The sequence below is a fragment of the Chrysochloris asiatica genome, unplaced genomic scaffold (genome assembly GCF_000296735.1).
Source record: "Chrysochloris asiatica unplaced genomic scaffold, ChrAsi1.0 scaffold00349, whole genome shotgun sequence".
In the NCBI taxonomy this organism is placed as follows: Eukaryota; Metazoa; Chordata; class Mammalia; order Afrosoricida; family Chrysochloridae; genus Chrysochloris; species Chrysochloris asiatica.
In genome coordinates, this window is record NW_006408867.1 from 1,774,220 (window position 1) to 1,793,901 (window position 19,682).

General features: G+C 40.7%; 1 protein-coding gene across 1 annotated transcript in view; it reads right to left on the bottom strand.

The window, feature by feature from the left end:
* Positions 1-19,682, bottom strand: part of ILDR2 (immunoglobulin-like domain containing receptor 2) — a 97,964-nt gene that overhangs the window by 48,350 nt on the left and 29,932 nt on the right. The window contains exons 2-3 of the mRNA XM_006875992.1: positions 15,429-15,761; positions 14,446-14,565 (exon numbers count right to left, since the gene is read on the bottom strand). Of these exons, the coding sequence (XP_006876054.1) occupies positions 14,446-14,565; positions 15,429-15,761 (453 nt within the window). The remainder of the gene's footprint in view (positions 1-14,445; positions 14,566-15,428; positions 15,762-19,682) is intronic.

A 19,682-nucleotide genomic window follows, 5' to 3' on the forward strand; every position in this document is an offset into this window, starting at 1 on the left:
AAGATGGAGATGCATGGATAGCATAATCTGAACATGTGGATTTGGCACTGCTTGAAGCTAGGAATACCCTTGGGTTTATCAGCTAACTGAATCAAAAACTTCCCCTTGAGCCAGTTTGAGCATGTATCTTCTCAGTCCAGAAGTTCTGAAGAGCACAATAGTTATCTTTGGGTAGTGATATTTGAGGAGATACTTCTTTCATACTTTCCTGTTTTACTTAAAACTTTTTACAATGTGTATCATTTCTTTTTCCAAAACAGAAATGGTACTAACAAAACAGTATTTGAGACATTCTCCTATGGAAAGAATTAATTTTGAAATCTGTAGATCATTTAAATAAGGTCAATACTATTGAAAGGACTCTGGAAAGACCTCTTGTTTATCCATATATCATAAGCAAGAGACTGTTCCAAGGGGAAAGCTCATGAGGGAGGTGTTCTGTTTGTTTGTTTGTTTTTACCATTTATCTCAACCACCCAGAATTTCCAAAAATTGTTATTTACCATTAGGAAAGTCTTTCTTAGCTTTAACCTAAACACTCCTTGGTTCATGTCCTTTCATTCTATTCTAAGTCCAGAGGCAGGATGATAGCTCACCCAGCTTCATTTCCACCAGGTTCTTTCCCCCTTTTTTCTTACACAGAACCCTTTAAAAACAAGCTACCACATGGAACATCAGAAAGAAGGGGTTAGGCCCTCATATTGTGCACAGAGAGAAATAAGAACAAGGCGAGCTGCTTTTAGATTTTAAAATAACCACTTCCCTGCTTGAGCCTTCCTGAAATGGTGAAGTCCTTTTCCTGCCAGCAGGAGCTGCTCCAGGGAACTTTATTCCTATCCAAACAGTGGCATGGGTCCAGGTTATAAACAGCTTGTCCTTGCCACTGATTCTAGAGCAATGTCTAATCTCAGGGGGTAGATTTCTGACCACCACCACCCTTTGTGATTGTTTGCTGGTACCGCCCTATGATCCCACATATCTGTCTAAATCCTTCTAAGTTATCTGTCACTGTCATCCCAGAGCATCCAAAACACGGTATGCATTTACAACTTCAGAATGATTTTTACCTTCTGAATCATCAAAGAGATTAAAGGGTGGTTCGATAGACTTTTTGTGTTTAATGTTGAATCAGTGGTTTTCCTCCCATATCTGTGAATCACATTTCTTTAGATATTACTGAAACCTCTGAGAAAAGCATCCATAGCGATTTTTTACATGTTTCAGAAGTACAGGGTGGAAGGAGGATGGGTCAAACTCAGTGGGGGAGACAAGATACAATGATGCTTTTGAAGTACGGGCTGAAGCCAATGGTTGTAGGCCATTTCACTAAGAAATAAAGTGAACTACTAAAGCAATGGTTTAAATCAGGAATGATTTAAAATCAGGTAAGGTATGTGCCAGGGTTGTATCCTTTCACCATATCATTCAATCTCTATGATGAGTAAAGAATCTCAGAAACTAGATTATATTAAGAAGAATGTGGCATTCACACTGAGAGAAGACTCCTTAGCAGCATGCAATATGCAGATGACACAACCTTGCTTTCTGGAAGCAAAGATAATTTAATTTAACATCCTGAACACTTAATTGTGCTCATGAGATATCTGTACGTGGACCAAGAGGCAGTTATTGAAACACAACATGGGAACACTGAGTGGTTTAAAATGAAGAAAGGTGTGCGACAGGGTTTTATTCTCTCACCATACTTATTCAACCTGTATGCTGGGCTGATAATCCGAGAAGTTAGGTTATATGAAGAAAAACGTGGCTTCAGGATTGGAGGAAGACTCATTCACAACCTGCGATATGCAGATGATACAACCTTGCTTGCTGAAAGTGAAGAGAACTTAAAGTACTTATTGATGAAGATCAAAGACAGCCTTCGGTATGAGTCACATCTCAGTGTAAAGAAAACAAAAATCCTTACCACTGGACCAATAAACCACATTCTTATCAATGGAGAAAAGACTGAAGTTGTCAAGGACTTCATTCTTCTTGGATCAACCATCAACACTCATGGAAGCAGCAGTCAAGAAATCAAATGATGTATTGCATTAGGCAAATCTGCTGCAAAAGACCTTTTTAAAATATTTGAAGATCAAAGATGTCAGCTTGAGGACTAAGGTGCACCTGACTCAACCCAGGTATTTTCAGTAACCTCCCATGCATGCGAAAGCTGGATAGTGAATATGGACAACCATAGAAGAAATGATGCTTTTGAGTTAATGGTATTGGAGGAAAATATTGAAAGATCCATGGGCTGCTGAAAGAACCAACAGATCTGTGTTGGACGAAGTGCTGCCAGAGTGCTGCTTGGAGGCCAGGATGGCCAAACTTCATCTCTCATACTTCGGGCATATTGTCAGGGAGAACCAGGGCTGGAGAAGGATATCATGTTTGGTAAGGTGGAGGGTCAGAGAAAAAGAGGAAGATCCCCAGTGAGATGGATTGGCAAAGTGGCAACATCAATGGGCTCAAGTGTAGCAACAATTGTGAGGTGACTGGGCAGAGTTTTGTTCTGTTGTACATAGGATCACTATGATTTGGTATTGACTCAATGGCACCTAACAACAACAACAACTAATGAAGAACAGCCTTTAGCATAGATTGCACCTCCATGTAAAGAAAACAAAATTCCTCACAACTGGACCAATAATAACAGCATGATAAATGAAGAAAAGATTGAAGTTGTCAAAGACTTCATTTTGCTTGGATTCACAATAAGCACTCATGGAAGCAGCAGTCAAGAAATCAAACAACACTATAGAAAGAATCAACAAGACAAGAAGCTGGTTCTTTGAAAAAATTAATAAAATTGAAAAATCAATGGCAAACCTAACAAAAGAGGAAGAAGACACAAATAACATGCATAAGAAACCACATGGGTTATGTCACAATAGAACCAATAGAAACAAAAAGGATATAACAAAATTATGAAGCGTTATACTCCAACAAATTTGAAAATCTAGAGGAGATGGATACATTTTTATAAAAGCACGACCTACCGAAACTTACACAGAATGAAGCAGAAAACTTGAACAGACCTATAACGAAGGAAGAAATTGACCAGGTCATCAAAAAACTCCCAACCAAAAAAGGTCCAGGTCCAGAAGGCTTCACTGGTGAGTTCTACCAAACATTCAGGGAAGAGCTGTCACCAACTCTACTCAGATTATTCCAGAATATAGAAAAGGATGGAAAACTTCCTAATACATTCTATGAACAAGCATAACCCTCATACCAAAACCAGGGGAGGACATCACTAAGAAAGAAAATTATAGACCAATATCCCTCATGAACATAGACGCAAAAATTCTCAAAAAAATCCTATCCAACAGAATACAACAACACATCAAAAAAATAATACATCATGACCAAGTGGGATTCATAGGGATGCAAGGATGGCTCAACATTAGAAGATCAATGTAATCCACCATATAAATAAAAAATGGAAAAGAACTACATGATCATATCGATTGATGCAGAAAAGGCATCTTAAAAAATCAAACATCCATTCCTGAAAAAAAAAATAACACTCAAAAAGTAGGAATTGAAGAGAAATTCCTCAACATAATTAAGAATATATATACAAAACCAATAGCCAACATCACTCTCAATGGAGAGAAACAAAAAGCCTTCCCTCTGCAAACAGGAACCAGACAAGGATGCCCTTTATCACCACTCCTATTCAATAATGTTTTGGAAATATTAGCAGAGCTATAAGGTAAGATAGGGAAATTAAAGGCATCCAAATTGGCAAAGAGGAAGTAAAATTCTCTCTCTTTGCAGATGATATGATCCTATAATAGAAAACCCCAAAGATTCAGCAAAATAACAACAACATAAAAAAAAACAACCTACTGGAACTAACTGGAATATTCAGCAAAGTGGCAGGATATAAGATCAATATACAAAAATCAGTTGGATTCCTCTATATTAATAATGCCAGCGCTGAACAGAAAATTATGAAATCAATACAGTTTACAATAGCAACCTAAAGGATGAAATATTTAGGAATAAATGTAACCAGAAAAACAAAGGACCTATACAAAGAAAACTACAGAACACTACTACAAACCAAAAGAGACTTGCAAAAGTGGAAGAAGAAATCAAACAACATATTCGTGGTGGTTTTGTGCCGTTGAGTCAGTTCTGACTCATAGTGACCCTGTATAGGGTTTCTGAGACTGTAAATCTTTATGGGAACAGGAAGCCTCATCTTTCTCCCATTTCTGACAGATTAGAATGGATGACCTTGTGGTTAGCAGCCCAACTTGTAACCCTTTATGGTACCAGGGATCCTTAAACAATATATTGCATTAGGCAAATCTGCTGCAAATGCCTCTTGAAAGTGTTAAAGAACAAAGGCATCAGTTTGAGATCTAAGGTGTACCTCACCATGGTATGTTTAGTCACTTCATATGCATTTGAAAGTTGGACAGTGAGTAAGGAAAACCATAGGAGAATTGATGCATTTGAATTACGGTGTTGGAGAAGAATACTGAAAGTACCATCGACTGCCAGAACAACAACACAAAACAATCTGTGTTGGAAGAAGTACAGCCAGAATACTCCTCAGATGCCAATATAACCAGACTTTGTCTCTCACACTTTGGACATGTTATCAGGAGGGATCAGTCCTTGAAGAAAGACATCTTGCTTGGTAAAATAAAGGGTTAGTGAAAAAGAGGAAGATCTTCAACAAGATGGATTGACACATTTGTATCAGTAATGGGCTCAAATGTAAAAATTATTGTGACGATGGCTGCACAGGTCTAGCCAGTGTATCATTCTGTTGTGCATAGTGTTGCTATGAGTTGGAACCGACGACTCAATGGAACCAAACAACAACAACTAAAGTAAATCTGGGCCAAGTAAAAATCATGACCCATGGCTTCAATCAGCAACATTATTTTTTTAACATGGCGTATGCCGGGGACCTTGTCACACACCTTTTTAAATATTAAACCATTCAGAGTTCCCATGTTCTGTTGAACAACTGCTTCTTGGTCCAGATACAAGGTTGTATTCTTTCACCATACTTACTCAACCTGTATGCTGAGCAAATAATCCGAGAAGCTGGGTTCTATGAAGAGAAATGTGGCATCAGGATTGGAGGAAGACTCATTCACAACCTGCGATATGCAGATGATACAATCATGATTGCTGAAAGTGAAGAGGACTTAAAACATTTACTGATGAAGATCAAAGAGCACAGCCTTCGGTATGGATTACATCTCAATGTCAAGAAAACAAAAATCTTCACCACTGGACCAATAAACAACATTCTTATCAATGGAGAAGAGATTGAAGTTGTCAAAGACTTCATTCTTCTTGGATCAACTATCAACACTCATGGAAGCAGCAGTCAGGAAATCGACGTATTACATTAGGCAAATCTTCTGCACAAGACCTTTTTAAATTGTTGAAGAGCAAAGATGTTAGCTTGAGGACTAAGGTGCGCCTGAACCAAGCCATAGTATTTTCAATAACTTCAGATGCATACGAAAGCTGGACAATGAATAAGGAAGACTGTAGAAGAATTGATGCTTTTGAGTTATGGTGTTGGAGAATATTGAAAGTGCCATGGGCTGCCAAAAGAACCAATAGATCCATTTTGGAAGAAGTGCAGCCAGAGTGCTCTTTGGAGGCCAAGATGGCCAAACTACGTCTCTCATACTTTGAACATATTGTCAGGAGGGACCACAGTCACTGGAGAAGGATGTCATGTTTGTTAGGGTGGAGGGTCAGAGAAAAAGAGGAAGACCCCCAGCGAGATGGATTGGTCAAGTGGCATCATCGATGAACTCAAGCGTGGCAACAGTAGTGAGGTTGGCCCAGGACTGCAGTATTTTGTTCTGCTGTACATAAGGTTATTATGATTCAGTATTGACTGGATGGCACCTAACAACAATGACCACAAATGCAGGGGACCATTCGATAATTTCTTAATATAGACACATGCTGTGATACTATGGAGGGAGCATAAGACTAGGAATCAAAACAATTGGATTTGAGCATCATCATTATTCTTTTTTAGAAAAACAGTCATAAAACCTAAAAATTAATTTCTTCACTTGGAAAATAATGTTTTTGTTTGACTTTACAAGGTTATTATAAATAATTTTATGAACTATAATTTTTTATTAGTGTATATATAGTAGTAGTAGTCCTGGTGTGGTGCTGTGGGTTAATATGCCGGACTGCAAGGTCAGTTTGAACTGCAAGGTTGTTGGTTCAAGCTAACCAGCTGTTCCTTGGAAACCCTATACAGGGTCACTATGGGTCAGAACCAACACGATAGCACTTAACAACAAAACAAGTAATGTTATCACTTTGGTGGACATTTGATGCCTTTTGTACATACTGCCTTGTTTTTCCTTTTTTGCTAACAGCACCCCTATTTACTTTGGAGAATTAATTCTCCTCTATATACTGATAGTGCCACTGCAGGTTAATGTACTAGACTGCGAAGTTGATTTGAAGCATAAGTCGGCGATTCAAGCCCACCAGCTGTTCCTTGGAAGCCCTATACAGGGTTGTTATGAGTTGGAACCAACTTGATGGCACTTAACAGTAACACATACTGATAAAGGGAATACGGCAGCTACATAGGATAAGCACTAGCCTGTGAATCGCAAGGTTGATGGTTTGAGCCCACCAGCCACTCTGTGGGAGGAAGATAGGGCTTTCTGCTCCCACAAAGATTTATAGTCTCAGAAATCCAATACAGGGTCACTAAGAATCAGAACCGATTCCATGGCATTTAACAACAATGTACTGATAGAAAGGCCATTGTTGTTGTTAAGTGCCATCGAGTTGGTTCTGACCCACAGTGACCCTGTATAGGGTTTCCAAGGAACAGCTGGTTAGCTTGAACCAACAACCTTGCAGTTCAAATGACTTTGCAGTCTGGCGCATTAACCCACAGCGCCAAGGACCCCTAATCTCCCAAGTCTAAACAGTGGACATCTGTCCACACTAGGCCAACCAGATTCTCTCATGTAAGACTTTGATTTGAGTAGTAGCCAAATGAAACAAAAACAAGAAGGCATTTCCTGGGTGAGGGTCCCTATAGATAATTGTCCACTAGTAGTTCCTACTATGTAGAGACACAGGACAGTGACTGTGCTGTGTTCATCAAACCATTTTTATTTTCTTCCTGGGCACACACAAAATAACGGAAGTCATCCATGCCACTACTAAACCTAGTCCCCCAAAAGTCCTGCATGGTCTTCCTCAACTCTTTTCCCATTTATGTCACTTTGAGTAAAGGTCTTCAGTACAGCACAGCCAGACCTCTTACAGTCCCACATGGAAGGGAGTTACCGACCCCACAGCTGACTATGACAACAAGACACAACAGACTTTTATTTATGGCAACTCACAGAGATTTCAGGTTTGTTTTTATAGAAGCAAGTGTTGCCCTAAGTGAGTCTATTTCTGTTGCATTCAGCCATAATTGCAAATGGATTTATCACTAAGATCCATGGCTGTAAAGTTGATTCCAATTCACAGCAACTCTATAGGACATAGTAGAATTGCCCCGCTGGGCTTCCAAACTTGTAAACCTTTATAGAAACAGACTGCCACATCTTTCTCCTGCAACACGGCTGGTGGGTTTGAACTACTCATCTTTGGGTCAGGAGTCATGAGCTTAACCACTGTGTGACCAGGGGTCCTTGAATTTATCACTAATAATAGTAATTTAAATCGCCAGATAAGGAATTATAACCAATGAGATTAAATCACTATTTCATTTGAGATTGTAGAGGTTTCCAGTATTGACACTCTATATAAGTAAATGAATACACATTCAGCATTAGCTAAAATATAAAAGACACAAAGTATTAGTTACAGAATCTGCTCACTTAACATTTAAAAAATTCACTGAGGCTTAAATATCTAGGATATACTATGCTATCCACTGCAAATAGAAAGGTAAATGAGGTTTGATCCTTGCCTCTGAAGAGCTCACAGTCCAATGCTGTTTAGGAGCTTTCAACTTTGTGTGGGAAATTAACTCAAGTAACATTAATATTTACATGGAGTAAAAGTGGAACATAAAACCAAGGTTTTGTCCTTAGATCTTTTATGTAATCTTCCCAGGTGACTCATCCATTCTTTCATGGTTTTGACTATCACTCATAATTCTCAAGATCTATTATCTCTAATCTTCACTTTGCCCTTGAGTTCCAGACCTACATTTCTAACTGTCAGCAAGACATCTCCATCTGAGGTCCTGCAGGCATCTCATATCCAACATGTTCAAAACCAAATTTATTCTCTTGCTTCTCCAACCTGCTTTTCCAACTGTGTCTTCTCTCGTGATTGATGAAAGGCTACTCATCTAACCAGACACAATGTTGTCCTCTCTGACTCATCCTTCTCTCTAATTTCCTTTACATATTAGTCACCAAGATCCATTGCTGCCATCTTAGAGATATTTCTCTGTGGTCTCTTCTCAATTCACTACTCTGATTCAGAATCTCATAGCCTTTCCCCCTGCTGCTGAAAGAGCCCTATACTGGTCTTTACATCAATGACCTTTCTCCAAACCATCATTTACCCTACTGCTAATTACTGCTCCAACCTTGAGATCTAATCTCCTTACTTTGTTAAGGGTTCTTCACTGACTCCCCAAAATCTTCAGGATGAAATTCAAATGTCTTAGTGTGACATATGAAACACTTCAGTCTTTATCAAATTTTCCATCTTCACCTTTGTTAAATAGAACGAGGAAATCAAATTATTCTTAACTTTGCCTCTAATTTTCTCTTTAACTCATTTTTCCTTACTAATCCATCATTTGAAATTATAACTAGTTTATTGTTTCCCATCTTGTAGTTATATCCATACAAAGCTAAAGTAGTTGACTCCTTTAAACTGCCATCAATAGTTCCTTGTCCTCCCTCTGGTTGTTGTTGTTCAGTGCCATCGAGTCAGTTCCGACTCATAGCAACCCAGTATAGGGTTTCCAAGGAGCAGCTGGTGAGTTTGAACCACTGACTTTGCAGTTCAAACTGACCTTACAGTCCAACACATTATCCTGCAGCGCCATACCAGTTTTCATCATTTGCATCCTGATTTACTGCAAAAAAACTCATTCCCTTGGCTTCCCGGCAAATGAGTATCATCCTATATGTTTTTATAAACCAGCCTGTAACTCCTTTTCTTTGTTATGAGGGTTAGATTCCTGGGAGGTCATTTACTATTTATCAAGGTAATAACATCACTCATGTTCATCCAGTTTTTAATCCAAGAGTTTTAGAACTGAAATCAGACTTTTAAATGTATCTTACTTGAGTACTTTTCCCTATGAATAAATGCCTAATATAACACTGACAAAAACAATTTCCACCCTCTTGAAAATCTCCAGGGGCTAAGAAAGAATCACTCCTGAGAATATCTACGCTTATTTTAGATGTCTCCTTTATTAACCATTTTTCCTTCACAGTGAGATGGCCTTCCTCTTGTAACATCCCCTACTGGTTTTAATTTTACCAAGCCACACAGCCAGAGTTTCTAGCACTCTTTTACATAGTTTTACGCTAGATATTAAAAGACACTTTTCCTGCACCCTGCTCCAAGTTCTCTTTCACTAGACTAAATCCTCCTAGTTCCTCCAACTATTCCTCACAGAAAATTCAATGACTGAGCCACTGATTGTAATTAACAAACTGTGGACTCAGTGCTCTTCCCACTGAGGTCCCCACCTCCACAAAAGCTGACCTCTGATGTTAGATTGCTCTCCTGATCTTACATAAAAAGAAGTGCTAACAAATAAGGCCTGCAAGATATAACAATCAAGCAATCAGATTTTTATAAAACTGTTAAAGTACTTAGAAAAAAGCTTTTAGATCGGTGTCAAGACAAAGACTTAGGATTTTAATGGCAGCTCAAACTCACCAGCTGCTCCTCGGAAACCCTATATAGGTTCACTATGAGTCAGAACTGACTTGATGGCACTTACCAACAACAACAACAATAAGTACTTTTGAGAGAGACCCTGCTGGGGCACGGTGGGTTAAATGATGAGCTGCTAACTGCAAGGTCGGCAGTTCAAACCCACCAGCTGCTCCATGGAAGGAACGATGTGACAGTTTGCATCTGTAAAGATTAGTCCTAGAAACCCTGTGGGGCAGTTGTCCCCTCTCCTGTAGGGTCAGTATGAGTCAGAACTAACTCAATGGCATAGTTTGGTGGGTTCAATTGCTTTTGGAAAGTAAATACAGTACTTTTCTACACTTAGAACATTCTTAGATTTCATATCAGCCCTTTAAATAAGTAACATACAACTCATGTTGACCTAATTCATTTGTAAGACAGATGTATCAGGCTTTGAACATAGCAGAATTATGTTTCCCTCTAGAACGATGAGGCGTTCTGCTCCCGTAAAGATTAACAGCCTCGGAAACCCTGTGCAGGGTCGCTATGAGTCGGAACCGACTCCACGGCACATAACAACAACAACAACAGTACAATGGGTTTCTCATATATATGGCCTTTCTGGCCTTGGGTTTATAACTCTACTAAAAATGATTGGCTGGGTTACAATCGTACAAAAATTTGGTTAGTCTACTATGCAAATAGGTTGTGTCAAACCACCTAGTAGGATTAAGTGACTTTTTAGGAATTGGTAGATTACTATGCAAATTAAGTGACTGTGGCCTATCAAGGGGATTGATCAGTTCATGATCTAGTGAAAGGACCACGACTTGAAAGAGACAAAATGTAGGTTTACATAAAGAACCACTGCACAGGGGTTGGAGGGGATTTCACTATCATCAAGAAGAATCGGGAGCTGAGCACATTATTTGGGCCCAAGGTTCCTGAGCTGGGAACCATCTATATACAGGAGATAGAGAGTTATAATACTGAACTCAGCAAGAGACAGACAAGACAGCACAAGATGGCGTGGCAGGGATCAGGATTCTGGTGCCAGGCAGTTTCAGTGGGCTTGTCAATCCATGGAACTAGAGATTGCTGAGCACCTTTGAGCAGGAGGCTTCTTGAATGAATGGGAACTCGGTGGAACTAAAGAGAAGGGCCACCTGTCTCAGGACATGACCAAATGAACTGTTTTGACTGGAAGCTATCCTGACTCAACAATGGCAGACTGTCCTTGAATTATATCCAGTTACTTCCAAGTTGATGCTGATCCCGAGTTGTGGCCTGTTACTTTCCTAATGAACCACATAACCATGAACATGATCTGTGTGGCCACTGCAGCACATTACTGAACCCAGCAGAGATCAGTAGAGAGGTCTGTGGGGTAGGGGACAGACGGGATGGGGGTGGAGATAGCTGGTGTCAGAAACGGCGAAAAAGTTGAAGAGTGGAAGTATGTCTGACCTCCACCTCGTAGGAATCAGCTTTGTACTGATCCTGATTCTCATCCCTCCTCCTGAATGTAGACAAGAGCTGACACTAGTATACCCTCCTCCAAGAATCTTACCTAGTATCTATTTAACTCATGAATATGCTGCTTCTACTGTAATGAGTTTTTATTTGTAGCACAGTTACTGTTTGCAATTCTTTTTAGAGCAGCATTGATTTCTGTTCTTCATCTTTCCTCCCAGCTTAGGTGGTTGTTTATATGCATCTTCCTTTTGCCTACCTCTCAGCTGCCGGCCTCTTCTGTCCTGAGAATCACATCTTCTCTTCATATATGTTGCTGTGTATGTTTCAAATGAGAGGAATGCCCTTCATACACTTCAGCACATCCCCAGAGGATACGTTTTTCATTCTATTCATTTCCCTACATTTGCAGAACCACTGAGACCAAGTTATTTAAAGTGGTTTTTACCTGGCCTCTTTTTCTTGCACAGACGATTACTTTTCTGCAAATGGCTGCATTGGCCAAATAACTGTGTTCACAATTAGCTAATTGCAGGCTCAGTGAGACACTTGTTTCTTCAAAGTTGGCCATTAGAGTTGTGTGATTAAGCAGAAATTTATCTTTGTATTCCCTCCTGGTTTACATAATCACAGCACATCCCAAAGCTGGTTTCCATTTTGTGGTATAGTGAATTATCTACTGTCTTTCCTAGTCATAGTCTCTAACTCCCACCATATGTTTCTGCTCTGCTGGGTCTGGGTTAAGAGAAGGTGGGAGAAGATACTGATAGGATGACGTGATTCAGCTGTGGGTGCTAGCTGAGTTCATTGTAATTGTATAAACTTGAAACCCTAGCGTGGGTATAAAATGAGCCATCTCAGAAGTAGGAGGTAGTAATCTCACCACCATTAAAGAAGAGCCAGAAGTGGAGCTGTTCCTTTGGACTCTGAGATCCCTGCAAATAGAAAGCTGTGGCATCTAAGGGGTAGCAGAGCAGCAGCAGAGCTAAGAGCAAGAGCATGAGATAGGGCACTGAGCTTCCCAGTCCATGGAGCAAGTAAAGCGGAGTGACTTAGGGCAGGAAGCTTACTTGCAGAATGGGGTGACTTGAGGCACTTAAGTACTGGCAGCAAGTTACATTTACTGACTCTTGGAGCTAGCCAAGTGCCTTCAGGTTGAGGCTTATGGTAGAATGGTGTGTCCTATGGATATTTATCAGCAGCCTGAAAGAGTTTTGTAAGGAGCCCTGCCTGGCAGCATAATGGATTACAAGCTGCGCTGTCCTCAGATCAGCAGTTTGAGTCTACCAGTTGCTCTGTAGGAGAAATGTGAGGCTTTCTGCTCCCATAAAGATTTGTAGCTTTGGAAACCCTAAACAGGGTCGCTATGAGTTGGAACTGACTCAGTGGCACAGAACCACTAACCAAAAGAACTTTGTTAACATTACCAGGGCAAAGAGAGGCCTGCCTGTAGGCATGGCTGAAAAGAGGCTATCCTGATTGAAAGAACTATTGTTGTTGTTGTAGTTATGTGCCGTCAATTCCATTCCGACCCATAGTGACCCAAGGAGCTTCCAAGGAGCTCCAAGGAGTTGCCAAGGAGCAGCTGGTGAGCTTGAACCACCAACCTTGCAGTTCAAACGACTTTGCTATCTGACGCATTAGCCCACCATGCCACACCAGGACTCCACTGTACCCTGTGCATTTTCTGGTCCTGACTTGTAACCTACTAAGTGCCCTAATCAATCGCATAACTGTGAGTATGGTACCTGAGTTCTGTGTGGTCATTGCAATGGATTTGTGAACCCAGATGAGAAGTAGAGAGTGCCATGGGAGCGATGTTTGGGGCCATATTTTTTTGCATCTGTGTTCTCTTACAATACTAATATAAGCTTTTTACTTTTTTATTGCTTCCTTGTACAAATCACAGATACTGTACTCTACATCTGTTTTGGACCCAATGATTATATATTTGAATTAAGTCAACCCTCTACCAAAGAAGACATTACCTTAATCTCTTTTTTGTAAAAGATAAAACTAAAGTGGCAGAGCACTTGTTTTGCCAAAGTCACACAGACATGACAGTAACAAAAACGAAAATTCCTAAATAGCAAATGCCACTCTCTGGGGATTCGATTTATCATATAGGGTGAAATCAATCTTCAACCTTACTTGCCTTTAAAGTAAAACTACTCTTAAATGTTTTCTCAAATTCTTGTTTCCTGGTTTCATGAAAGCTACAAAAAGGTAATTTTTTTGAAAAATGGCTTAAGTATGTATCCTGAACTACATACTGTAGTTTTTCTTCTTAATTTTCTGTTTCTTAACAGCAGTATGTTTTAGTATTTTAGTGTTCAACCAATACTTTTAGAGCACAGGATATGTGTTCAATATTCAGTTTTACACAAGGAGCTCATCTCACATTGACATTCCTCCAATCTATAGATGAGGAAAAGTAGCCAAAGTAATGAGGTTTTCATTTCTGAAGAAATTAATGTTGTAAAGAGTAATCACATTTGCTTTGAGAGTAACTTGGGCACTTTTAGGTTTCAAGACATGTGCCTTGCAAATAAACACCAGCATACTTCCCAAAGAACTCTTTGTTGGGCATCTTTTTACAACTCAACGCTTCAGCTTGTAGTCATCTTTCCTTATGACTGTCGTAAGTGGAGATAATTGGATGGGAAACAGCTCCTGAAGTCACAGGAGAGAGACCCCAGCATGCCAGTGAAGTCATAACTCTCAGTGGAGTCTCTACCCTGCTCCGAAGGCCTCTTGCATTTTCTCCAACAGTTAGCATATAAAAACAAAATACAGAACAACAGAGGAGAGGAATCAGGGTTAAAGGTAAAAGTGGAAGAGAGGGGAAAAGAAAATCAAGAAAGCAAAAGAAACATTCAGGACAATGCTAAAATGGGGGCCACATCCTCTAAGGAACAAGAATTATAAATACAGTTACTGCTCATGAAGAGCATATACTAAAATGGATGTGCTTGTACACTAGAGAAAAGACTGTGTATGCAGCCTAATGACACACTAGGTAATGCAAGAAGGATGCAGCATAAGCAATTTCAGATGGGACTACTGTAAATGGCTTACACTTACCCAATACCAGCAGCTCCACCGAATCTTCATTTTTACCCTCCAGGTCATCAGGGGTGGTGATAATACAGTAGTAGAGCCCACTGTCTCCCCACAGGAGTTTTCCAATTTGAAGATCTGCATCTATTATCATGAAAAGAAGGGTCCTGTCTTAAAATTCTGCCCTCTGAAAGGAAAACCATGAACACTGTGTGTAGGGAGAGGAGAGGGAGTCCTTCTGTGATGTCTGCAATGCTGTATTTCTTTGCCCGGATGGGGGTTGAAATGGTGTTTGCTTTATTTAAAATAAACAACAGCAAAAAAGAATAAAAACTAGCATCCCTAAGGCTGGAGAATTAGAGCACAACCAGAAACTGGTCTAGTTCTAGTTTAGTTTAACAAGTCAGAGATGGCTTTGAAGCAGGCCTGCAGAGGTACCTGAGAGCCAGATAAATTCTAGACTAACTCTGGACCCCTGGAAATTAGCTGACTTCACAGGAGTGCTTTAAAATTCAGATGCTGCAATAGACTATGTCAGTCTATTGGGACCTTTTCTGGTCCAGAGCTTCAAAAGCGGGAAAAAGGGTGGAATTGACACAAAGCCATCTGGGTCTTGGCAACGGCATCTACCTGGCTCTATAACCTTATATCCCTTCTCCCAGAGAAGGAATTCCTTAGGGAAGTCTGCTTTCTGGGCTTCATGTTTGGCTGAAGAAATACTTTCACTTTTCACATTTCAGTTCAGTCCTGAGAATAAGTAGTGTAGACTCAAGGTCAGGCTCTAAAGAGACCAACTCCAAAGCTTATCTCTTTCTTATCCAGATACACACTCTTCACCCTCATCATTCCAGCTAAGCAATTTTAAGTCTCATGATTCTCCTGTGTCCATAAAATCAAAATTTTGAGGGGTTGGAAGATAAGATATTGCCATACCCTTGTCTCAGGAGATAAAAAGGAACCAACCTCTCTTGGGAATTCTCTAGATTCAAAACAGGAAGCATTATTACCATGAACAATAGTGATCTCTCTGCCCCGGTAGAAATCTCCCAGTGTGACCGTAGAGCCCTGTTTTGAAGCCACCACACGAACAGTCCTCCTGCTGTCTAAGCAATCCAAGTAGGGATCCCATTCCAGGTTTCTCTTGCTGAGAGACTGGGCTCGGGGAGAGGACATGCCCAAGGATTCTCCCATGCGATCCTGGCAGTAGGACTTGAATTTCCATTGTACAACTGCAGGCTGATGGGAGGATGTGGAGAAGTGGCAGCGAAGCACAGTGGGCTGGAAGAGCATGGCCACCTTTTTCTTTTCAGGCACCGTGACCTGAAGGCCTTCAGCCAGGGCTGCAAAACAGAATCAGCGTGTCCATAAGCTTCACCTTATCTCACAGCACAAGGTCATTCTTCCACTTCATCTCCCTGACCTGTTCCTCCTTCCATTTTCTCCATCACAATGAATGGCACCAAGATCCATTTGGTTGCCATTTCCAGAAAGCCACCCTCACCCCCATACCCACTAAGTCATGTCAACATGATCTCTTAGCATCTGTAATATATGCCCCCTCATCTTTAAATCCACTACCATTGCCTTTAAGGAGCTCTGGTAGTGTAGTGGTTACACATCAGACTGCTATCCTCAAGGTCAGCAGTTCAAAACTACCAGCTGTTCCATGGGAGAAAGATGAAGCTTTCTGCTTCAGTAAAGATTGACAGCCTGGGAAACCCTGTGCAGAGTCGCTATGAGTCGGAACTGACTCCATGGCACATAACCACTACCACAACCATCACTGCTTTTATTTAGGTCCTTTTTATTCCTTGCTTATAATATTATGATACCCTCTTGTCTGGTCTCTCTGCTACAGTCTACCTCAATTCCGTACATTCTATATAGCTCAAGCAATCGTTCTAAATCTGACTACTATTGTTCTACCTTCTTAAGCCCTCCAATCACCCTCCAGACTTTATAATCTAGCTTTTATCTCTAAAACTCCACCTTTTGTAGCATCTCTATTTGAACCACAAGCTCCAGAAACACCAAACAATAAACAGTTTCCCCAGTTGTTAAGTGCCAGTGAGTCAGTTCTAACTCATAATGACCATGTATAGAGTTTCCAAGGAGTGGCTAGTGGGTTTGAACTACTGACATTTTGGTTAGTAGTCTGGTGCTTATCCTGCAGTGCAAAACTAGGAATCCAGTTTCCTCAGTGGGCTGGGTAGGCTATTTCACACCTCTGGGTCTTTGCACATGATGATCCCTATTTCTAGAATGTTTTTCCTCACTTGTCTGTTATTTTCATTTTTCAAAAGTCAGTTCAGAGGCTTCCTGTAAAACCTTCTCTTACCAGTCAATGAGAGTTCTTTACTTCCTCCTTGTCCCATCAGCATACTAAGTAAAACGTTCCCTTGTAGACATTTATTATAATCACTGAAGAAATTTTTCCATGCCTGTCACCCATATCAGACTTGTCTGGCTTATGAAGCACATAGGTGTTCAGAAAATATATGATAAATAATGGCTGTGAAGCCAGGAAGTATTACTTTAGGAGGAAGTGACTTCCCTCCCAGCTGGTGACCAAGCAAAGGGGACAGAGATGAAGGGGAAAAGAATGCTTTGAGAAAAATGGGAAATTTCAGATCAAAGCAGTAGACTATGTTCAAAAGCTCTGAAGGACCATAAAAAAAAAAATAAAGGAAAAGGCTCTAAAGCAGATGAGAAGTTTGAGTGGTAAAAAGAGCCAACTGTAGACTTGATGTCCAAGAAGAAGAGAGAAATTTCATTGAATGGAAGACCAGGGAGTGTTTGAGAGGCAGAGGGCCTATATGAACTCAATGGTAAGATCTAGAAATTCCAAGAAAAGAAGGTATAACTTGATCTGAGATTAAAAACAGAAATAGAATTAGGATTGTAGTGCTGTAGAGTCGGTTCCAACTCATAGGGAACCTGTATAAGGTTTCTGAGGAACAGCTGGTGGGTTTAAACTGACTGTTATTCAAACTGTCCTTGTGGTACAGTGCTTATCCTACAATGCTACAGGAGGACCCCAGAATTAGGATAAGAAGCAGGAAAAAAGAATCTTGAAAGAAAAGTCATAAAGAGGTTATGAATTAAACCTAGGAGCTGCCTAATCTGTTTCAGGTAGCTTGAAGTAGAGGTGTTCCCCTAGAATCAGTCATAAGGTGGACTTGTTGTTGTTGTTGTTAAGTGCCATCAAGTCGGTTCCGACCCATAGTGACCCCGTACAGGGTTTCCGAGGGTGTAAATCTTTACGGGAGTAGAAAGCCTCATCTTTCTCCCGCGGAGCGGCTGGTAGTTTTGAACCGCTGACCTTAAGGTTCGCAGCCCGATTCGTAACCACTACGCTACCAGAGCTCCTTTTGGACATACAAAAAAGGACTACTTTCCTTGGGGTGTCTCCTGTTCTTTGTTGGCGCAGAAGCTCACAGTGACATCTTGCGGCACAAACTCACACTCACAGCTCTGTTGTTACTTGGTGTATCAAGTTGTGACAGAGTAGAACGGCCCCATAAGGTTTTCTAGGCTGAGGAAGCTCTGGTAGCATAGTGATTACGAATCAGGTTGCGAACCTTAAGGTCAGCAGTTCAAAACTACCAGCTGTCCCGCAGGAGAAAGATGAGGCTTTCTGTTCCCATAAAGATGTACAAACTCAGAAACCCTGTACAGAGTCACTATGGGTCAGAATCAACTCGATAGCACTTAACATCAACAACAATCTTTACAGGAACTGATTGCCAGGTCTTTCTTCCACAGAGCCACTTGTTGTTGTTGTTGTTAGGTGCCATTGAGTCAGTACTGACACACAGCGACCTTATGCACAGCAGAACAGAACACTGCCTGATCCTAGGCCAACCTCACTATAGTTGCCACACTTGAGTCCATCAATGCTGCTGCTTGGCCAATCCATCTCGTTGGGGGTCTTCCTCTTTTTCTCTGACCCTCCACCTTACCAAACATGGTACCTCCTGACAATATGTCCAAAGTATGAGAGATGAAGTTTGGCCATGCTGGCCTCCAAGGAGCACTTTGGCTTCACTTCTTCCAACACGGATCTGTTGGTTCTTTTGGCAGCCCATGGCACTTTCAATATTCTCCTCCAAAAGCACCAATTCTTCTACAGTCTTCCTGATTCACTGTTCAGCTTTCACATGCATATGAGGTTATTGAAAATACCATGGCTTGGGTCAGGCGCACCTTAGTCCTCAAGCTGACATCTTTGCTCTTCAACACTTTAAAAAGGTCTTGTGCAGCAGATTTGCCTAATACAATACGTTGTTTTATTTCTTGACTGCAGCTTCCGTGAGTGTTGATAGTTGATCCAATAAGAATCACTAGGTGGGTTCAAACTGCCTACCTTTCAGTTTGCAGCATAGTGCTTAGCTATTATACCACCAGAGCTCCTTTTCACAGCTCTGGCACATACTTACTCATGAATCTGCCTCTTTTCTTAAGCACCCTTGACAAGGGCAAGACACCATATCTGTCCTCAGGTTTTCTGATTTCCAGGCCACTGTCTCTCTTCACTGAGACACTTACTATGAAAAACTATGTTCTAATTCTTGTTTGGAGGAAATGGTTTCTTTAGATGTGAGTGTAACAGTATCTGAGATTTATTAGCAGAATGTTCTGGAACTATCATGTACTCAATATCTATATGGGATAAACAAAAGAATACTGAAGAAATGAAGGACTTAGTATGGGAATGTCTAGGACTTTGCAGAGGAAACTGGTTAAAGAAGTCATTATATGGCGTGAAGTAGTAAAACAGTTTGGGCCTCAAATTGGTAGGCCTTAGAAACTCATTCGGTCACATACTGGTGGTGAAGCCTTAATGATGTGTGTAGGTCCTGTGAGACTCATTTTTCTCACCTATAAAATGAACATTGTAATCCTTACTCACAGGGCTGTTAACAAATATTCACTGGGCACTGACAGAAAATAGAGCAGAGTAGGTCACTGGTAGAGAAGAGAGTCTCAAATATTAATCCTCCCTCACCTTTTCTGCCCTTCCCTTCATTATGAGACTCCTGAATCCTGAAACGCATCCACCATCAATAGATTTTACTAGAGTGAAATCATGAAGATCAGTCCTATCATCAAGGGGAAGTAATGCCCACCTGGAAATTTACTGATGAAAACCCAGATCCCAAGTGTTATTGATCCTTTTCAAAGTCAGTTTGTCACACTGTGGGGGCTTGTGTGTTGCTGTGATGCTCAAAGCTATGCCAACAGTATTTGAATGCCAGAAT